Below are 23,108 nucleotides of genomic sequence, written 5' to 3'. Positions count from 1 at the left end.
ATTGTATGATGTCTTTTAAGTGTGATTTTTCTCTTTGCTTGGTCTGATTGTAGCTAGATTTTGTATGCTCCCTGTATTTCATATGTTTTACTGGTGTGTTTAGTCTGTGTGTGTGTTTGAGTGTGTCTGTGGTTTAAGGAAATTTAAAATGCACAGAATGCCAGCTCAGAGCTTAGTAGTTTGGAGGGAATGTTTATACATCTAAAAAAAAGAAAAAAACCACAAAACTTCTAGAACAATGATTATCTGATTACATATTTTTGAAAATGGTTTTGGTGGTTTGTAGCTAGGTTATCTTTCTCCAGGAAAGCTAAGTGAGCTTATAACGTGGCCCATCCTAGCTTTCTCTGTTTTTAGCTCTCAGGTTTAAAAATGCTTGCAATGATACTGAATTTTTAAAAAACATACTTGACTGTTGAAAGAAATGTGTGAATGGTAAAATTAAATGATTCGTACGTATGTTAATGGAGTAATACTCAGTCATTTTGGTGGATGTGAACATAAATTCAAGGTTAGTTGCAATTACAGGATGCCATGCCTTGTTACTTTTGCCAAAATGTGCTTTAGGAAAATAACTTCAAGTAAGATAAAGGAATGCTTCCGAACTTGTGAGAATTTTTAATTAACTTGCCATGCTTGGGAGGCGGTTAAATATTGTTGTTTGGAAGTGAAGTTTTGTTAGTTTGTTGGTGGCAGCAAGTGGAGGATTAATGAGTGTGCATTGTTAAGTTAAGCACGTTCCTCTCTAGGGCTGGAAAAAAAAAAATTCTTTTAAATGCCCAAAGTTTGCCATTTTATCTCCTGTAGAGCTGAAGAATAATGAAGCAAGGTGGTGAAATAATTCTGAAATACTACTGTCATTCGGGGAGAGTGCTCTGATAAATAGGTGTCTGCTGTGCCTTAGACAGCGTCAAGTGGCAGCAATATCAAATCCACTTCTAAAAATACGTATTTAAAAAAAAAAAAAGAAAAGGCAAACAACACTCACAGGGCCGAAGGAAGGAGAGATGGGTTGATTATTAAGATCAATAGTACCTGAAAATAAATGCAGCTTTAAATGCATGTCGAAGTGCTTTTGTTGTGCCTTTAAGCCTAGAGGCAGATCATTAAATATGCATTTCTCCGGAAAGCAACTGTCGAAAAAGATAAGGTGGTTAAAATACGCCGGACCTGGGAGCCGGGCGTGCAGGAGGTAAGAAGATGTAGGCACTGAAGCATGGCCGAGGTATGACATCGCTGCGGCCGAGTGCGCCGGTGGGGTGGGAAGAGGTTAAAAAAAAAAAAAAAGAAATATTTTTTAAAAAAATTAAAAATACAGGGATGCGTGTTGTTTCTTCAACCGGGCCTTAATTACTAGACACAAGCAGCAGTTCAGAAATCTGGTCTCTGTTGTTGTAGAGGTCACCAAATCATTAACATTGTCAATCTGGCAGCGGCTAATTTCAATAGCACCTGATGTCGCAACGCCTCCCCGAGCGGCGGCGGCCAATCAGCGCCCGCCCGCCGCTGACAGATGGTCCCATAAATGGATGTAAAGGGGAGACGCCGGCAGCCAGTTCCAGCAGGGCTCCGCGCCGCTCCGCCCGCCGCCGGGGGCTGCCGCACGGGGACAGCGGTACCTGATTTTTAAAAAAAAGAAAAAAAATAATAGAGAATTTATTATTATTAATATTATTATTCGCGCTGCACAAACGTCTAGCACTGTGCTTTGTGGATCTTTAAAAAATAATAATAAAAATAATTCCCTGAAACCTTAGCAAATCTGTAGAAGAGTTGAAGCCTTTCAAGACCCAATATTTGCCATTAAGAATGGTTATGGTAGGTATTAGTAGATTTAAAATCGGATTGTAGCGGGTTTATATATATATAGAGGTAGATATAGAAGCTAACATACAGATTTTCCCCGAATCTGCATCATTCTCAGTCTGTGTTTTCACATGAATTTAGTTTTCTGCTACTGATTTGTTTGTACATGATCTCTCCCTTTCCCCCCTCCCTTTCTCTCTCCCCCTCTCTCTCGCTCTCTCTCTTTCATATTTAATGTGTGCGTATCCTTTAATAAAGGATGTACTTTGTCATTTTAAGGTAATTGCGATTTCTCTCAGAATAAAGAAAAAAGCTCATTTCTAATGCAAGGCTGGTACGTGGCTAACTGAAATGCAAAAGGAGGAAGAGGCTTTTTTTTTTTTAAGTGGTGGAGGTGGGGGGGGAGTTAATTTCCACATTGACATTTTGGAGATACAAATGCAGAGCAAAATCCTGGGGGGGGGGGGTGGGGGGGGGGAGGGGGGCTGGGAAAGCCTAGAGATTGGTAATTTTCTTTTGGTGGACTGCGCAATAGGTATGGTAATTTTAAAAGAGGGTGATTTATATGAGCTTCAGTAAATGCTGCATATTGTATTTCAAAGAGTTTCCTGTCATGACCTCATAAAAAGAGGAGGAGGCTTGTATGTGTTGCAGTGCCTAGTATATGTCGATTTTGTTGCATCGTTGGGCAGCAGCGCTGTAAGAAGGAATGTCAGCTTTTACATAACGCTCTTTTTGCTTTTGACTCTGTGAGGGGCTGTAAGGGTCCATCTTTGTGATCACAGATGGAGTGGAATGGCTTGAAAATGGTAAGTGAACGGGGAGAGCCTGCTCATGGGGTTTTGTCTCGCTTCTCGCGTGCCTCGTGAATTTCTTTTGTTCGGGGTGGCGGATTGTGAGTCATAAAATAAAATTAGAGAGCCTTGTTTATTTTTTTGTGGGATATGTCTGCCTGTGTGTGTATATATATCTATATATCTATTTAACGTATCTAACTGTGATGGCACTTCACAGCGTTTCCATTGAACGTTGCATTTCAGTTGAGCGAGGATGGTCTCTGCTGACAGTCACGGTGTCATTGTACCGCATGTGCCTGGCGGATCAGGCAGCCGATGATGCCTTTTAATCTCCGTTTGTATTACACCAGCCTTAAATACAAACCTAATAATCGCCTCTAAAATTCAGGTATTGCGTTTCCTATGGAGCCGGTGCTGTAGAGGATGGATGGATGGATGGGTGGATGGAAGGGTGTGTTTTTTTTTGTGTCGGGGTGGGGGCTGGGGGGGTGGGGGGAGCTGTGTTGTTTTGTGCTTTTTTAAATGCCAGGAGAAGTCAAAGCCATTTATGTGAAAAATAGTATTTCTATTTTTAGACTATATTCTCCTGGCAGAGGAGCCCGGACGTGCTCGTCTCGTCCCCTCTTTTGTGCTTTCCTTACAGATTGTGCAAAATGGCATGATCAAATACAACTGCCGGGGACTCTGGGCTGTGCCGAGCGGGGCGACCCGGGGTGGGGGCTGGGACCAAACCCGCACAATACCCATCCCTCCTGCCAGCCCCATGGGATGCTGGGGGGTGCGGGGGTGTGGGGGTCCCCCCTTCCCTTAATTTAACGTTTTGCAGACTTTTGCCGCGGATATTTATTATAACGGGGAAACAAAGCGACGGTCTTTTCCCATTCTTACAGGATTGTCTTTGTCTAGCTGCTTGTTTTGATGGGTGTAAAACAAATAAGATTAGACTGAGCAGCCGAACTGAAAGCGATAGCTGGGAGGAAAAGCCAATGAAAGGTTGCCGGGGAAACGAGCATAGGGGAAGCTGAGTGGGGGAGCAGGTGGCAATCATGTGGGAATACTGCAAACAGTGTAAAAAAAAAAAAAAAAATCTAAAAAAAAAAAAAAAGCAGGGGCTACCTCGATTATCTCTGCTGTTCTTTGTGGCAGTCACAACTTTAATTATTCTTTATAAATAGGTGTTAATTACATTTCTGGCTCAGGCTTACAGTGATTTCTAGAAATCTGGTTTTAAGCATCTGTTCTTTCTCTTCTGCAAAAGAGGGTTATCTTTCTTTTTTTTCTCCTTCCCCCTCCCTGCTGTGAAATTGTACGTGCAAAAAATTGCAAGGAATCCTGTGAGGCAGTATAAAAAAAAATGTAAATTATATTGAATGAAGTTGACAGAGGTATAATAGTGAACTCCCACAGCTGATAGCTTCTGCAAATCATTTCTTAGAATTTTCCAGCAAATGTCCCTATGAGAACAGTAGGTAGAATGAATTTACCCTAAGCAGTGATTTTGTGTTAAGTGATATTGGTATTTTTACAAAATCAGATGGTTATATGGCAGAATAATCAGTTCAGGGGAGTTCACCATATCCTAGGGTTTATGCACTGAGCAGAATTTACAAAAATAATGAGATTATTCTTCTCTGTGTCTCCAGCCCCACCTTTAGCCACAGTCTTATTATGTATCTGCTGGAGCAATATCCACTTCCACTGTCAGGCTCCTTGTGGCAACTTTACTTTTTAAACCACAGCTGAATATTTCACTAATTGCGATGGTCTCTTATTGTAGTGGCAAACAATAATGGGAAATAGCTATTGGTGCTAGAAGTGTTAGAAAAGCGTAGTAGACTAGAAAGTGATAGACGGTAGTGTAAAAGATACAAAAAATGTGGTTGTCCAGAAAATACTCATCTATCACACATCAGGAGGCACAAGGAGAAGCAAAGCAAGAATATAGAACACGCCTTTCTTTCTGTCTTCTGATTTTTGGATATTTTTACTTTCTTCCTTTTTCTGGTGCAGGGTTACTTGGAATGCTTATTGAAGCAGGAATGATAGTGCTTAGTTTAAATATGAATAAAAAAGAAATTAAATCCCCCTTTTAATTTGCTTTGTTTTAAGTATTGCTTCTGCTGCAGTCCTTTCTGTGAAGAAGTAATTGAATGGCCCTCTGACAACTGCACTGCTTTACAATGTTGGGGGGGCAAGGAATCTCAAGGGTGTGTGTGCGCCTGTGAAAAATTTTATATTTTATAGTCTGTGCATGTGCACAGAGATGTATTCTGACATGCATTGTAATTGTACGTGAGAGTAAAATAATTTTTCTTCTGTTGAAAACAGAGATACAGTGTTCTAAATCTGTTAACTTAGCCATGACAATAAATAAGGGTGCCTTTTATTATACACAGCTGCATTGTTTGTTTTAAGAGTCATCAGCTAGTAGTTACATTTTCATTTTCTGTTCAATTTGGTGTTTCTACAAAGACTTAAAAATAATGTAACCCTTGTTTTATGGTGCACGTGTTCCTGCCCCAATCTTTCTCTTTTCTTTGTTTTAAGATTTTATTAATGAATACAGCCTGCATGTACATAAATGACATTTTTCTTTTTGCATGTAAAAGATCGCATTGTATATCCCCATATAGAAAAACAGCTATTAAGTTAGTGAAATTAAATTAAGATTGGTACAAATATTAAAAGGTTAAAACTTAAAACCTCTTTCTGCTCAAACAAAGGTAGAGAAAATGTAGTTGTCTTTAGACATGATAGTTTCTTTAAAAAATTGTTCTCTTGGTGAACTACTAGTCAGAAGGGATGAGATACTACAATTGGATATTGATGCAACGTGAATACCAGCCATCAGTTTAAAATCGTATCCCCATGTACTCTACTAATCAAGTTCCCATGTTAGTCAACAGTGGAGAGGCATCCCTGTGTCTAGCTTGGTTGCCTCCTTCGCTTTCTTCCTCTTTATTAATTTTACCGTTTTGAGCTCTCTCAAAGTGAGCCTGAGCTGTTGTGACAAAGGATGGTTACAAGAGCTGGAAGGGGTATACTTAAAAATCCCATTTGAATGGGTGTGGAGTAGTCTTCATCATCTTTATTTGGTCCTTTTAAATATTGTGACTCTATTGAAAGAAAATCCAGTTGCATTAGTCTTACATATATTTAATGTATTAATTTTTTTGAAATAATATCTTCTAGGTTACAGTGAATTTTTTTCCTCAACCTTCCTACTTGGTATGCTGGGAGTGTACTAATTAAATGCAGGTTATTTTCTGTGTGTAATTCATACTGTTGGTACATAACCTGGAGCCACTCCACACCCCGAGGTTTTTAAAAAGAAATGAAGTATGATTGTGTCCCATATTCTAGCAGGGGAATTTGTTGTTTTCTTTGGGAACTTGCACTTTCAAAATAATTTCAGCAAACACCCCAGGCAAGAAATGGGCAGCAGCAGAGAATATTATAGCGAGAGGGGGAGAGATTCAGATAACTCAACAAATCCACTTGTCTGTTTTGGCAATCTGTGTCCACTAGACAACTCATTTGCATGCCTGGACACATTAAAATGTACATTTGTTTGTCTGTGGGACAGCTAACTGGATACACTCTGATGCACTGGCAAATACTGCAATGCAGTATTTTTTCAATGTCATTGGGGTTTTGGGGGAGAAGTGGGCACAAACAGTCCTTTTGCAAGTGAGGCGATGTTAAGAAGCATGGTACCTCTGTAAAGGATAGGCCAGGTTTTGCAGAATTTGCTAATCTGTGATGGAAAGTCACCCCTCCCCCATTGCACTCCTCTCCCTCGCTTGCTCTTTTTTTTTTCGTTCAGAGTAGGACGGAGGAAGAGATGGGTATGCATGTATTTTTATGTGTGTGTTCATGCATGTGTATCTTCCCTTCTCGTTTGAATGGACACTGAGGAAAATGCTAGGATTTGTATGAGAAGGGAAAGAGTGTTTGCATAATGTAATGTTTTCCAGTTGTTTGTGTAAATGTCCAGTTACCAGCAGCGTAGGACTTCCAAGTAACTTTAAAAGCAGGGTGCATTTTTCGGTTTCTAAAGAATTTTGCAAGGAGAAGGGTAATGTTTCAACTCAACAAGTGTAATAGCTTCAATCCTAACAAAAATAGCATTTAATGGGGACCTGTACCTCTCCTTTGCCTTTGCATTTGAGTACATTTAACTATTTGAGATAATTTAAAGTGAGGATGTTGGAGAAATGGATGTAAAGACTGTTCGCTTGCTTGCTTTTTCCCTTCAAATGATCAATCTTTACTTTCTAAAATACTGGAATTATTTTAGGTGCGGGGAGCTTTTGTAGGTCACTAGCTTTACAGCAAGAAGAAAGCTTTGAGGGAGAAAAGGTCTCAATGTGTCAGAGGCAGTAATTGTCTAAAATTAGCCGCCTAGAAAAGGCAGGAAAGGCTTGGAGGAAAGAGAAGGAGGTACTAATATGTGAAACAGCACTGTGCTAGTCGGGGAGATAATGAGTGATAAATTTGAACTGGTGCAGTGGTGTGATGCCCATTAATTTCTCAGAACCTTGACTTTGCAGGTTTGTTACTCTGTTGTTCACACCTTTAATTATAACCAGTTTTGGATGATAGCTTGGGGCATTGAAGATGAGACCTTTTGTTTGTTGTTTACTTACTTAAGTATCCAGGTTTGCAATAGCACTGGAACATCAGTGTTAGAAACTAAATGCTTTCAGATGAGATAATAATAATGCAATTAATTTTTGCAACTACCTAACATTTTTATTTGTAGCATTTACATTGCCTGCATAAATTCATTAAGAATTAGTTTAATAGAACCAGCATCAGGTTGATCTTTATTTTCTGTCACTGTAATCAATGTTTTTCCTAAATGTTTTGGAGCTCCTAATGCATTATTGCTTCTTTAGGGCCCCAAAAAGTAGAGAGGAAGCTGAGAGCCTGTCTTACCTATTGTTCTACCATTGACTGTGTCTTATGTGAGGACTTCCACCTTAATGATGAAAATCTGTAAAAGTCAGGAAATGCTGCGAACCAGTTAGGAGTCGTTAATTAAGTGAGGTGAAAAGACAGAATATTCAGAAAAAAACTAATTTAAAAAAATGGCTAAATCTTTATGCATGCTCTCTGGAAATGGTTTAGTTGCACAGTAAAATACAAGCCTGGCTTTGACATTAGAGTCATGATGTATATAAAATTCTGTAGTACGCCTTTGTTGCTAAGGCACACGCAATTGCATCAGCGATGCTGTTGTGATAGGAAGTTATATGTCTCTGAATTCAGAGGGGGGGGGAAATACTTGGTTTCATTTATTTCATTGTTTTAATATTAAACTTTTTTATTGTTATAAAAGCTCGTAAACATTGTGGGTTGGTATTTTTCCCAGTGTGGAGCCACATGCCAGTATTTTTCGGAATCGGCATGGTAGTGTGTTTGACGGCTTTTGAGCATTCAGAACTCTTGTAGGTAGAGGCAGTGCGGTAATGTATGTTTGTTTCAAAACCAACACAAATGACTAAGGGAGGTGGTTCTGCCATTCACAGTGCTTCGAGAAGTTTCCACACGTAATGTGTCTGTGTCCACGTAAGTGATTTTTGGTGTTGGCGGAGGGCAGCAATGCCACTGGAGCCATTCCAGTAGCATTAAGTCCTTCAGATCCAGCCACTTTGCTGCGTACCTGGGTGCGTTCACTGAGCTGTGGAAGGAAAACCAAACAGCTCCCTCTGGTTTTCGCTTCCAGAGGGACGTTTGGTGTGAATGTCCCATCTGACCCTCCATGTAGAGACCAAAAAGATTGCTGCTGGAGCAGGTAACTGCACTGTGCGTGGGCCCTGTGTCTTGGTCTGTAATTGCATGCACGCTTATCTGGAATAGCAGATTGTTTTATCTGAGCACTGCGAAGTATTTACTCCCAGGTTGAGTGCTGTAGAAATGCTTTTGTAGGAACATGAGGGATGAAGGAAGCTTGTCCTTCTTATTTTCCCTCCTCTTACGCATCTTTCATTATTGCATACTGGAAAACTAGCAGGGACAGCAATAATCACAATTTATAATTTAAGGTAGATCTGACTGCTCTTGTAATGTTACGTCTTAATTGTCCAGAAAGGACATAGAATTCCAGGGACTGACTCTGTTCCCTTGTCTCTCCTGCTGCAGGCCAGGGCAGTTGCCAGAAGTCCACATTTCTTTACTGCTATTAAAAGCAAACCTGATATTTGTGAATTTGAGAATTATTATTCGTAGACTAAACTTCCTCAGAAGATTTCACAGTGGGGATTTTTTGTTTAATATGTGGATTAATTTAAACTCTTGATGTCTGTGTGCTTAAAGTGTATGGTAGTCAACCTCTTTATAGTAGTTCTGGTTTGAGAGGGTGGTAGTAAATCACACAGGCAGAATACTAACACACCTTTTTACTGCGTTGAACACTAATCTAGGGAGGAGGCCATGTGTTTTCTCAGTCCTTCTAAGCTGACACATAGCCTCCCATAGCCATCAGCAGTTTGATGTTAGATAACCTGTGTTTGAGTCATGAATTTTATATTATTTCATGCAGTTAAGTCACTACTGTGGTGAAGTGTTTGGATTTGGGATCAGATATACTTGGAGGTATTTGTTTTTTTACTTGATTAAGTGTTTATAAATGTGGCTGTCGATTGCTGTACTTTTATTAATCTTCTACTGGTCATCCTTATCTTCAGATGGTGGTCAGTGACTTTTTGCTTTACTATGTGCAGAAGAACTTGTGGGCAAAGACTCATGCTGTTATATCTGTAGAGCAGAAGGCACAGTCACGACACTGTAGAAGTAATAATGCACATAAACAAATGCTCCTTAAATAAAAATAGTTCTAATACTGTTCCCTGTATATGTTTGTTCCAAATGAAGTTACTGGCAGTAGATGAGTAGGGGGAAGTTGATTTTTAGCAGAAAGCGTGAATGCTGGAAATGCTTCCTAATACGTGTGTGCCAGCTATACTGTGGCAATGTTGCTGTTGATTCCCTTCCTGTGAGAGCAGCTGTTCAGGGAATTAATCTCTTTGCTTGATGCAGAGGGTCCTGAAAAATTCAGTGCGAAAGCTACGGTGGTGGCTGTGGCCATTTTTAGTGTGACCATTGATGGGGACTAGCTCCATGATCTAGCACAGTGGCATATTGTTCTTTAGTCTAAACTGGGCCAGGAAAAAAATATTCTGTATTTTGTGTGCTCTGTGAGAGATTCCGGAGTGCACTTCAGAAATTGACATTGTGTTTGATAATTTATGGAGCACAGTTTATATTTAACTGTAGACACGCTAATCCAGGGGAAAAGAGTAGTATATTTTTAGAGTCTTTTTTTTTAATTCTCTGTACTTGTCATTACCCAACTACTGAAGGAAGTGTTCACAAATGTAGATGTTCACTGGGGTAGAAATGTTGAATTTAACTTCCATCGTTAATCTTTGCTATATGCAAAAATGAATATATAATGTTTGTAATGTTTTTTTGTGATTATCAAGAAGCTTTGCAGCCGTACATAGCCATTGCGGCCGCTGCAGGAGCCATGTTCTCCTCCAGCATTCCAACACCAGGCTGGACCAGGATGCCTAGGCTGAATGCCTCAGCAGTCAGGGATGCTTAGGTGATATATTAGTTTTAATAACGATGCAATATCACTTCCTTCCCCCAAGTTCTTCTTGGAGGTGAAACACAGATGGAGAGAATCCAGCTCTATTAAGGAGTCTGCCTATGACTGCTGGGTATTGTAAGGGAAATCTAGCCAATAGAAAGCGCAGTAACTTGGTTAGCATTAAAAAAGCCAAAATAAGTAAGCTGTTCTTACATGTTCAGGCTGTTGGGATATTTCTGCCTAGTAATCTCTAATAATGCTGCCAGTTTGGGGGTTACCTGTTGACATCTAAGCAAAATGTAACATATGGCTTTTGAGTCAGGATAGCCAGGATGGCCTGGGTGCCACCCTGTCCCTAAGCGCCTGTGTCTGAGCAGGGGCTGAGGTCAGCAGGGCTCCTGTTGGGTGCATTAGCAGAACTGTGTCTTAACCAGGAGTATTGTTATCCATGGTCTGTTCACTTTGTTTTTAAGAGGAGTTTTGAAAGATTTTTAGCTTCTTGGTGTTCAGGGTATGTTGTTTGATTTGAATAAGAATCTGGTGAACTTGAATATTTCATGTGGAAATTTTAGCAGGCATCTTAGTAATTGGAATAAGGAGGGTGTTTGGTTTGGCCTGTGGCATATTTCCCTCCCTTAGTACAGAGATCAATAATCTGCGTCCAGGATAAACGATTAGGATATGTTAGCCTGACCTGTGACAGATACATGCATATGTACTTGATATTTTGTCCTGTATTGACGAATAAAATATTATTAAACTGTGGTCATGGCTCGTTGAGCTTAGCAGAGAAGCTTTTATGCATGAGATTGTTGGAATTTAAGGGTTACTGAACTATCCGATACAGTACACTAAAACTTACTCTCATTTAAGCCATTCTGTGGATACTTCTTTTATGAGACTGCCAAGAGTAAACAGCTGCTTCTGCATACTAGAAGGTCATTTCTGATCACTTTTCCACCAGAAATTTCTTAATTCTTCAACTCTTGCTATCTGTTCATGACCTTTAAGATGGTAATGGCCATATTACTTCAGAGTAATTTGTTTTAACTTTGTCTGCCACAGGTATGTTACAGAAGAATGCCTGTATTTTATGGAAAGATTATTTACGTAAGCACTATCAATGTGGTACACTGATCAGTCATCAGGCTGCTGACTTACAGGTGAATTGTAGAAATGACATTTTTTCTTTATTACTAATCCAGTTCAGTTTTTAAGATAAATACACTGTTAGGTTGCAATAAGCTAATGTTTCTAATGATGGAGGTAGAAACTGATGTTCAGCTAAGTCCTATTTTGGGGTCTCTTAGACTTGCAAGCAGTATCCATAGAGATGCTGTTGCCAGCAGTTGAGATGTACACATGTTGATTAGTGTTTTCTAATTGCATTTACCAGTGTGTCTTCATTAAGGTCCTGTTGAGGACAGAGCATTAAAACATCTTGGTTGTGGCATGCATTTTGCTAAGCCGTGCATTCCTGCCTAATATAAGCTTGTCTTTGCATTAAAAATGTATGGGCAACATTTTCAGAAGAACTTGAGGTTTAGGAGCTGAAATCCTATTGCAGTGAATGTTAATGAATCTTAAATCGCTTAAGGGCTTGTGAAAATTGTAGCTTTTGTTTCTAGAACTTCAGTAGAAATAACAGCGGTGGGGGGTTGAATGTTCCTAGGCTTCATGGAGAGCCTGCTCTGTCCTTGCTTTGCTTTGCCTTCTGGTAAGTAGACGTTTTTAGGTTTCAGTATGGCTTGTAATACAGCTTTCACTGTCTAAACTCTCAGGTTGCGAATGATTCTAGATTATTTTCTTAAAGGGAAAAACAAAGTGGAATTGTGACAGGTCTACAGCAGCTGAAGACTTGCAGCTGTCTGCTTGTTACATGAACATGTTTGTACCCATGGGAATCGGTGCATCAGTACACAGTGCAACATACATATTCCCAAGTCAGTAATATAATTCAGTTACAGATTAGTAATATGTAACTTGGTAATACAGTCAGTAAACTAAACAAGTAGGAGTGATTAGGAAGCAAAACTCAGGGCTAAAAATAAAATTCAAAAAGTAACCAAAAATATAAAAATACTTCCTCAATTTCCTTTGCTTTCATTTCAGTGTATTTTTAGGCTGTATGTCCTTCAGACTGAGGAGCTGTCTTAGATGTTGATCTCTACCATGCTCTATTAATATTATTATTATTATCATCCAGTATTCAGGCTTTTGAGAAACCCTCCAGTCTTTCAGGGTTTGCCTCATACTTAATGCTTTTGGTGGTGTTCCTTTTTTTATCAACCTTCTAACACAGATTTTAAATATGTTTTTCGTTAGTCACAGTCCCTCTTTCACGAGGGACAAGACAGTCACTAGGAGACCTCTTGCCTTTGTGGTATCTGCCTAATAAAATGCAATCCATGAAGAAAGAGTAAGTTTCCATCCAATTTTGGATTGGAGCATCAATCAAAGATCTGATCTGATCTTGTTGAGATTGATTGTTTTTCCAGACTCCTTTAGCCTTCATATGCTTGTAGTAGGTCCAGATGAAAAGCCAGGAGGGAGTAAGGAGCAATACAGAATGATGAAATAAATAAAATAAAGCTCTTGTAAAATTTTAGGTACGGAGTTGCCTGGTATAAATTTGGCAGAAGTGGAAGGGTAATTGAAGAGGAAATAGCTGTTCCTTCATAAGGCAGAGCCTGACCACATTGCTTTTTGTTCTGTTTTCAAAACAGTACAGACCTCTGAGTGGAGGTGGCTGGTGACCCATGGGGATGCGGGCAGACAGGAGCTGTTGATGGCTGTATCCCAGTGTAGAAGTAGGACATCTCCCTGCCACCAGCCTTTGTTATGGTCACTGGTGTGTGGGACCAAAAGGGGTTCTAAGGGGTTTTAACCTACGCTAGTTGTGTATCTCGTCTTAATAGACTGGAGACACATCCATTTTTCTCTCCAGTGTTTTTGACAATTGCTTTCTCCAAAGCTGTGTTCCAGAGCAATGTTTGAATGCTGTGGAATCAAGACTGTGTTCTCCTGTATCTTCATGGGTAAATTATGCTTAATGGCAGGAATTATTACAGGCAAATTCTGGTGAAACCAGTCTAAATAAAGAAGGGGCTAACTGGCTTTCTAGAAGTCAGTTTGTCTTGCTGAAAAGGTTGCCCCTGATACAGGGATAGTAGGAAACTCCTGTGGTGGTCACCTATTATGCTGGTTTTCCTCACCGTTTTGTTAGTGCTCTAGACTCATAAGGTGTATGGAGAACACTGAAGAATAGGGCCAAACATATCTGAGGTTTCAAATGTGCATAGTTTCTCTGTAGTCTTTGCAGGAGGTGAAGAAGCAGGAAACAGTGACTGAAAATGAAGCCCAGTAGAAGTTCATACAGAACCTCAAATACTGTGAGTTGAGATCATAAATATGATAAAGCTATAGCTATACTCCGCTTCTGGAAGAATGTTTCTTGTCCTTAAATGTGCAGTGCAGCCCTCCTATCGTGCTTCCCAGAAATTGTTGTGCATGGCATGCTTGTCCATGCCATCTACTCCCCAGTCCTGTTTTTCCTCAGGGCTTTGGGGAGTGCTGAGCTGTATGTATGCTAATTGTAGTTCACCTCCTCCAATTCCTTATCCCCAGTGTACCTGCAGGAACAGTAAGAGACCATATAAAGTGTGTGATACGATGCCTTTGTTCTTATCTTGTCAGTCATTACTGGACGTGTAGTTCTGAGAGCAGTTTCTCCTGCCGATAGCCTTAGTAGTTACTGACATTGAAATGATTTTGGAGTCTTCTTTTTTTCCCCCCCACTCATTCCTTTTGTCCTTGAAATCAAATGCAAAGCTGTAGAGCCCATGTTTTGTGGGAACAGAAGACATATTTATCTGAAACTCAAAAAATAAAAATAAAAATAGGCAATTTGGTGCCTCATTATGCTGTTAAGCTTTTTGGAAAAGCTGTTAGGGGTGGTGACCTTATCGCTGGGCCAGGTTTGAGGATATTGTGTTGTGTTACGGAGCTGTCACAGCTTACTGTGTAACTTCAGCAGTTTGCCTAGATACTTTCCTCTGGTTTGGTGGTGGTTTTTTTTTTTTTCCTCTTCTGCAAAACTTGGAATAAAAATAACAGGTTTTGCCTTTCTATTTTTTTGTCACCGTGTTGGTACAGCGGCGGTCCCTGCCTTTACTACCTATTTGTACAGCATCTAGCACAACTTCATACTGGTATCAGTTACATCCTTCAGGCACTACTGTGAGAACAAGTAATATTGCCAATAAACTTCGTATTCATTTCGCTGCAGATCGGGGACAGAATATTTTGTTTTAGCATACTTGTGCAAAAGCCTATAATGGACTAGATCAGGATAAATTTAGCTATTAAAGAAAACTTTCTCCTTCATTTGAACTGGAGCTTGCCTCTTAAAATGAATGTATTTGTTGTCTTCTCCATTTGTATTAGTTGCATGCTCTGTACAATTACTGTGGCACCCATAGATGTGAACTTGCTGAAAATGTTTGAATGCCATTTCAACCTGAGTGCAGTGTGCCCTGAAACCAGGATCTTGTAAGAAGGCTGTATCTATGCCAGAAGAGCCAGAGACTGGTAGATTTCCGAGCTGAGAGTTTTCAGTTATGTATCTATATTTAAATATGGCTTTTACTTGAAGGAAGGTAAAGATGGAGCATGTAAAAGTGCGTGTGAGTGGGGAGCATGTCAAAGTATGGAGGGTTAGATAATGATTTGTTTCTGGGATATTGGATTTGCCTCCAGGCAGATTTACTCAAAAGCTTCATTTTCCTCCTTTATATCATGTTTGTGATGTATTTACTAGGTAAATAATAGCAAAGCGTAGTTGTGCAGTACATAAAAATGTAATTGATGGTGAAATTTGACAGTTGTGTTACAGAGAAGAAAATCTTTACTGGAGCTGCACACAGAGCATCGTTTGCCTCTCCTAAGGTCACTTTAGAAAGAAGCCCACCTAATGTGTATGTGAGGTTCAGGTGCACCTACTTCTCACTCTGTCTGGACTTGTAGTTTTGAACCAATGAATACTCAAAATCACTTTTTTAACACTCCTATGGGAAGAAGATGATCTGTCCTGAAGATTTTTATGATCCAGTGCCTCATTCTGCAAAAATGTACAGATGTCTTTAATCCCCCTGAAGTGAGTAGCAGTGGCTGCATATGAAAATGGGATGGGAGCATGCTGCTGCTGGTCCAGGGCTGAGGGACCTACCTGGTCTTGGATATATTTATATGTTCCACTCCATACCTACAGACTGACCTTCTGGCTTTGGTATGGCTATTCACATAAAGATCAGCAGATGGGAGGGCTGTGGATGGATCTGTCAGGCACTCCTGTAAATTAGGTATTCCTCACCTGCAGAAAAGTTCTTGTGGGACAGACTTGGGCTGTGCTGACTTCCATTCAAAAGAGCAGATACACTGGGAGTTAAAGCCTGCTTCCCATTATAGAAGGAAACTTTTGTGAATCTACGTTTATTTTCCTCGAGAGGTTTTGTTTGTTTCTCCTTTTGTCATCATTCAGGAGATGGCTGTGGGACCTCTGCCATGGCACCATTTGTTTTCACTTGTAAAAGCAAACAACTTGCAATGCTAATTAAAAGAGTTTTTTAGATAAATAATGCAAAGCTCTTACATTATCTAAACTCTTTTTTATGAGAATGTTCTGAGTTTGTTCATTAATGAACACTTAGAAATAATATAAAATTAGATCTCATGAATTCTTCATGAGGTGTAATTTACCATGATCATTTTTCTTGGCATTTAGGTGCTGTGAACAACAGTTCATTATTCGTAGATAAATTTTTTTGACTTGAGTCCTCAAAATGGATGTCTACATGAATTCTCCAGTTTTTAGAATTTTTTTTTTTCAGATTTTGATTTTGGGAAAAGATTGCTTGTGGTGTGTTTCAGAACACTTTTTTGTGCCTATAGATAATACTTAATCATTGTTACTGGTTTTTTTTCTATACATATCAACTTAATTTCTATTTGTTGTGGAGTATACGTAATTCAGATAACAAGAATGGGTACTAATTACTTGCTAAATACAAGCTCCTTTCAGTGTACACATGTGACAGTCTTTCAGTTTAACTTAGAGACCTAGACTGCTGAGAAAAAAAATTGTAAATATAAAGCATGTATATTTACATTTATCAAGCCATTGGCTATTACTTATGCATGCAATAGAGAGATAAGACTGTCTTAGTTTGTGGGTAGTTTTCTAAACGATTCATTAGCTGCTTTGTAATGGTAGATGGATGTCACATTTACTGTATTAATTGAAGATTAATGTCAGTTACTCTAGCTTGTTTAAGCATTGTAATAGTTGTGTTTATACATACAGGTATTCTTTGCATCATTGTTTCAAGATAATATTTCAAGAATACATTGAAATTAATTGAATTAATTGTTTTTTAAAAAACAAAAGGAGATATGACAGAAGTATTTCTGAAACATTGTTTGTAATGTAGGAGATGCTATAATGGCTACTTGTCGCTGATACTTTGTAGGAGGGGTTATACCAAGCCTTTTGGTAAGCAGTGTTTTGCAAAACACTGGCAAAGCTTGTGCTGTCTTCCCGAGCAGCAAAGCATTTCTTTGTGAAATCTGTCAAACTAAAATACTGTGTACTTTGCTGATACGTTACCATACTGAGAAAAGTAGTACGCCAAGAAGGCATTTTTTAAAAGCAGCAGTCTGATGAAATACATCCAGAATTTGAAATACGGGTTGCCTTTAACTTAAAAAATTGCAGTCTTTAAGTTCTGTCACAGATAGTATTTTTTCAATGTTATAAAGATAGAATATTCAAATTATTGGCAGCTGAATTATCAGTGTCTGCCAATGGTAACTGTGGGGGGGGGGGGGGGGGGGGGCGAGGGGGGAGAAAAAACCCAACCCAAAACAAAATGCCTCTTTATACCAGTAGCATGTATATGTCATCACACCTGATGTTTGCACTGTAATATTTCATGGCCAGTAGTAGCTGCATAAATTGGGTCTGAGAAGGTCTACAAAAGCATAGAGGTGTTGCTAAAATGTGGCATCTATAGAGATGTAATCTTCAAGGGATAAGAGTATATTTTGTTTTTTAAAAAAATAACATTGGTGTTAAATCACTGTCGGATTTACCACATTTATTTTGCTGGAATCCAAATAAGCGCTTGATGAGTAAGACAGAATTACAGCCTCTCTTAGTATTTCTCTAGAATTGAATTAAAGCCCAATACTTCCTTTAAAAAAAGTTATTACCAGTAATTAAAATGTAAGTTAACTGTGTGCCCAGGAAACTAGGGTATCTATTTAAAAACCGTTCATACTGTGGTACAGGTATTGATTTAAAAATCTTAAATCTTAGTGTTGTGGGTAGAAAAAAACCAGCAAATGGCATGTTGAAATTTATTACTTGAATTGATGTTACTCTTATGTGCTGACTGAGGTGGGATCAGCAACTACTTTAATATTAAAGACAGTCATCAACAATAAATGCCCCAGTGCATGCACACTGAACTCTTTAACAGTGGGTTGGAGCTTCAGACATGTAGGGGAAAGGACAGAATGTTTGGAAAGAAGAGCTAGGACTTACCTTTTTGTTACCATTAATAATTTAAGTGTTTACTAATGATGTGAATCGATATGTACATCTAAAATAAGTGTTATTCCTTTGTGCCCATGAGAACTTTGAATGCAAGCTCTGGCACATAACTGCTTTTGCACAGAAATCACTCTGTAAATGGAGACCAAAATCATGCAGTAAAATTACATCTGAAGTACTTTTTCAGAAACATTTTTAATAATTCTTCAGCATTTTTATCTAACCATTGTTTTTTTAATATAGCAAATTGATTTTCAGTAATCTACAAAACTGCAATAATTTGAAAGGCAAATAAGTGCCTTGATTTTTCCTTTCTACTATTGAAAAATCAGGAAAATCTAATTGGAGTTGAGTGAGAATAACTAGAAAGAAAACCTGGCACCTGGTGCAGCATTGGTTTATGCCAAGCTATTTTGATGAGGTATATGAGGAAATCTCATTGTTCAAGAACAGATTTTTAAGGAACAGCTTACTTTTAATGTTCTGAATGTGTTAAATGTCTGAGTTGAATTCTTTTAATTTGCTTGGTGTGGAAGGTAAGCATGCTGAAAATGTAACTAAAAAAAGTTTATGAAGTATAGAAGTAGGACACCAGCCCGTTTTGAATTTTGTGTTCTTTCACAGATTTTAAAAGATCCAAGGTTATTGTTTATTGTGGGGAACTATAGATGGCTTTTGTGTCTGTTGCTAATAATAGGTGATATACCTTTCTCAGTGCATTGTGCTGAAATCCTGCTTTTGCTGTAACTGAAACCAGTGGTGTGGTATTCCAGTCTGGTTTAGAAGGGCAGGATCAGTCCCTAAAATTGCACTTTACCATGTGAGGTTTTTTATGTTGGAAGGAATATGGTCAGATGATTTAAATGCTCATGGAAAGCTGCAATTAACCATATCAGCTGCTTCACTCATCTTCTGAGTATATCTTATTCTCAGAACTGGAATTCTTTCCCCCCCAGTTTTAATCAAGTTGATGCAGATACATCATATATGAGCACACTGTGCTCAGCTGAAGCACAGTCAGCCTTGGGGTGCTAAACCCCAACCCTGCAGCAGGCTGTTACTGAAGCTTAGAGTTGGTGTTGATGTCTGCGGGGTCACAGAGGTACAGATATCAAAGGATGATCTTCCAGCTGGAATCCCGAGCTAAAAAGATTAAGCAGCATTTGAAGCATTTAGTAGTATGTGTGAGTAAATATGTGTATGAAGTCAGATTGAAAAAGGAAGTATGGCTGGTACCAGGTGAAAGGGAAAGTCTTGAGGAGTGTATGGGGCTGGTGTACAGCTTGACAGAGGATGTCAGCAGCGCTCGGTGCCATGTGGCTGGTAAAATTGGCAGGGGGATTCTGGTTTGGATGTACTGATTTCTTCCGAAGTGAACTATTTTTGTGAGGTGTATTTTCAAAACTATTCTGCTGTGTGATTTAAGGCCTTTCTGTTAAGCACAGTGTGGCAAGACTTTTTATTTAAAAAATGTTAAACCAAGAAACTATTCCTGGGCTTGATGATAAAAAATAATTGTGGTTCAAAACTTACTTCCATTGATGAAAAAGAGGGTTATTTCCTAAATGAGGCAATAAACTAACAGCAAAGCATTTCAAGTAAAAATAAATACTAATAGAATTGACCAGAATACAGCCTATTTAGAGTCTGAACCACCCTCATGCAGTTAATTTTAGAATGGACACCCCTTTTTGGTGTGTGTCCCCATCCTCCTGAATTACAGGCCCAATTTGTCACAACATGTACCTCCCTAGATCTTTTTTTTTTAAAAAAAAAAAAGGCAAATTGAGTCTTGAGTAATTATAATAATTATAATTATTATCAATTACTACTCAAGATGGTCACATGGTTCAGTGTGTGTGGTGTCTTAGCCCTCAGTTCTCCCTGTGTTTGTCCCTGTCCCTGGGCAATAGAGTCTTCTGCCTGGGGCAGCAGTCTGCATCATTGACTCCGAGTCTTTGATGAAGGAAAGCTGAGCCCATCTGAGGGATATTCTTTGATAACAGATACCAGTGAAGCTGCACACTGCTAACTTCTCTGTAGACAGCAAAAGCCACCATTTACATGGCTTTAATTTATCCAGATTTGAGACTAAGATGTCCTTCCCTTGTCAGTACTGGTGACAGTGAAGACAGTCTGGAAGCCGTGGTAGAGGCAAATACCTACATAGAAAAGGCTTGCAGTACCCAGTTTTTTCTGCTTCCTTTGCCTGCCTGTGCAATTTTCAGATGAAAGCTTGTGTTCTGCAGATAAACATGCAGGCAGCTTTACTCACGTGACCAGTGGCACTGGTGACAATGGGGCTACTGTCCTGCACACACTTTGCTAAGCTGGATTCTTATTTTTCATTTTTTGGAAAGGTCTATTTGACTCTCTTCTGTGAAAATTGGAGTTTCGTGTTCCAAGATAGATGTGCTTGTTAAAATTCCAGCCTGCACCTGTGCCTGATAAGCCTTTCTCTGATTAAACCTTTCTGGTTCCAGTAAATATCTGAAGACCTTTGTATCTCTGAAGATTGCAAATCCAGGGCTTTATTATTTAAAGAGGTGTCACTTTGTTAGTGAAAAATATAACTGGAGAATATAGGTCATCACTGGAACCAGTAAATGGTATGTCTTGGGACACTCTGAGTTTATTAATTGAAGGGAATCTGGATGGCGACATGTTGCAGATTGACTGTGCCTGGTTAATGTTGTTGTCATTGCACTCTGTGATACAGTTATTAAATAGGTAAAATATTTTACCTTTTCATATAGAGCCATACACTTACTTCATCTGATTTAATGGAACTATAATTTTAATTATGATTATTACCTTAAATTATAATTAAATTTGTGGTTTAAATTTACATTTGTGAAAATGGCTGCATGATGAAAGCAGACATCAGCTTCACGTTAACAAAAAAGGTTTTTTAACTGCATCTTAGTATATGCTCACAGCCGAAGACTAGCATGACCTACTTTGCAACAATAACAGAGGAATCAAGCTGGGTTTTTTGTTGAAGTATCTAAATTGGCCATGAATGCTACCTACTCATTCGTTTGTAAGTATCTTTAAAAATAGCTATTGTATCTATGAAACTTAAGGGTGGTTTTTTTTTTTCCCTTCTCCTCTTATTTTGATGTAGATAATTAGCACCATGGAGCCTCAGGTGTCGAATGGCCCTACTTCCAATACAACCAATGGACCCTCCAGCAACAGTAGAAACTGCCCTTCCCCCATGCAGACAGGGGCTGCTACAGATGACAGCAAAACCAACCTCATAGTCAACTATTTACCCCAGAACATGACCCAGGAGGAGTTCAGGAGTCTCTTTGGGAGCATTGGTGAAATTGAATCCTGCAAGCTCGTGAGAGACAAAATTACAGGTAAGTGCTTCATATTGTTGACTTGTTGTGCGTCAGGGTCCGTTTACATTTGGGGTCAGCAAAACCTCGGTGCCTACTGCAAGTGCTTAACACGGGGAATACTGCAGATACTGTGATGAATTCTTCAGATAATAAACCTTAAGTTTTCAATGATGCACATTGGATCTTGAACAACTGTAGAAGAAGCCCCTTGTCTTTCAGCCTCTGTACAGATCTGAGGAGAAGTACAAACATTGCCAGTCTGCGTGCATGTGACACGCTATGCAGCTTCTTGCAGCAGAGCTCAGGTGATGACATTACTTTCCTGATCATTCGGGTTTTTATGGAGGGTAGTCTAAATGGCTGGAGCCAACTGAGTGTTCCAGATTCTGCCTAGTTCTTTCACCATACCTCATCAAATTTTTGCCTGTTAGCAACACTGTAAAGTCAAGGTGGTTCTGCGTGCCTGTCACGGTTTATTTACCACAGCAGTGCTCTGTAGTTGGGAGCCACTGCTCTGGATTTCGCTCGGACATTTCTGGATATTGTTTAATGAGCTCTGTTCCCTGAAAACATTTTAATTCACCATGATCCTTTTCTGCGTGAAGTGACACCCATTGGTAGGTCCCTTCAGAATAAGAAAAGCCTCCCCTTACAGTTACTACCTCAAAAAGGAGAGAAATGTCTGCACTGTTGCTAGAGGAGGTGTGGATGGCTGCATATTCACCTAGCCTACTCTGTCCTTGCTGCAGCAGCCAGGAAATTCACTGATGCACAAGATGATGGGATGAACAATCAGCTTTTATAGCTTGCTTTATAGGTTAGTTTTATAGGTTGTGTGTCTACTCGCACCGTAGGTGGGGAACAGCTGAAATTTCACTGCTGTTTAGTGCATCACCTGCATTGTTATGTTTAGCACAGAGAGCAACAGCCTTGGGAAGGAAAGGATTCCAGGAAAGGAGCAGTCTCAGATGAGCTCCTGGCAACCTGGGTGTGTGCTTTGTGGAAAGAGGCACCATGTAAAGATGAGGAATTAAAATACAAATTATCATACCTACTTCCATAACAGCCTGGCAGCCGTTCTGTTGGCAGCATTAGGATGATCTGCTTAGTGCTTTTAAACATGCAATGCTGCTTCTTTATTTACTTCCTGACATATAGCAATGTTCTGGTTGAACGCAAGGCACATAACAAATGGCAGTAGCTGCAGGGCAGCTCAAGTCTTCGGAAGTGTAGTCCAGCAGAGCTTGCTTTAGCATGTTGACCATGATGTATCTATTTCAAAATATCTTCTGATTGGGCTGCAGCTTCAGGGGTATTAAAAGGAAGAAGACTGAAAAATGGAATTGCCTTTTATTTATTATTTATTTTTATCTATTTTAAAAAAAAATCACTTAAACTCCTGTTCCAAAAATATCCATGCAAATAACTGAAGTCCTCTCCTTTTATAAGCATAGTTGGTGCAGTATTCCATGTGACATACCACCCTTGATACCTGTCACCAGACCAGTTTATCTCCAGACTGTTGTTTTTCGTTTAGTCCAAAAATAATCTGAGAAATTAAATTGCAGGTTAGTTCAGTTATTTCAGACAGAAGCGAATACCTAACACTCATCTGCAAAGGTCTAGTGTGCCTAGCTTGAATTTTGATCATGGCAGGTCCTGCGTTTCATGAGCTTTTTTGCTTCTCATATCCCTCAGATTCATGGCAATTTCCTCACAATATAATTTCAAGACTGTAGATATTCAGTGTTGTTTTTGTAGAGAATTGGCTGTCTTTGGACAGAAAGCCATTACTTCATCAGCTAAGAACAGTATCCTTTTTGTTTCATTCCATCTCCAGGCTTTTGTCTCTGTATTTGAAAATGTGAGAAATTTGCTATATAATCTTCTAACATCCTTGTAGTTTTTTGCCTGTGCTTTTTGTTTCTGTACGATCTTTATGG

The 23,108-nt window shown here is 39.2% G+C and overlaps 1 protein-coding gene across 9 annotated transcripts in view; it reads left to right on the top strand.

Moving 5' to 3' along the window:
• The window catches only part of ELAVL4 (ELAV like RNA binding protein 4), an 83,195-nt gene that overhangs the window by 18,385 nt on the left and 41,702 nt on the right, over positions 1–23,108 (top strand). For 5 of the 9 annotated variants that reach the window (XM_056356478.1, XM_056356472.1, XM_056356469.1 and 2 more), the window contains exon 2: positions 20,943–21,183. In XM_056356478.1, the coding sequence (XP_056212453.1) occupies positions 20,955–21,183 (229 nt within the window). In that variant the 5' untranslated portion in view covers positions 20,943–20,954. Of the gene's footprint in view, positions 1–1,201; positions 1,226–1,568; positions 1,819–2,323; positions 2,616–2,801; positions 2,992–20,942; positions 21,184–23,108 lie in introns of those variants that run through there. The other 4 variants (XM_056356476.1, XM_056356475.1, XM_056356474.1 and 1 more) reach the window with 4 other exon arrangements.

This window comes from Falco biarmicus, chromosome 11, assembly GCF_023638135.1.
Source record: "Falco biarmicus isolate bFalBia1 chromosome 11, bFalBia1.pri, whole genome shotgun sequence".
Classification (NCBI taxonomy): Eukaryota; Metazoa; Chordata; class Aves; order Falconiformes; family Falconidae; genus Falco; species Falco biarmicus.
The sequence above is the reverse complement of the archived record's forward strand: the minus strand, read 5'-3'. Positions and strand labels throughout refer to the sequence as shown.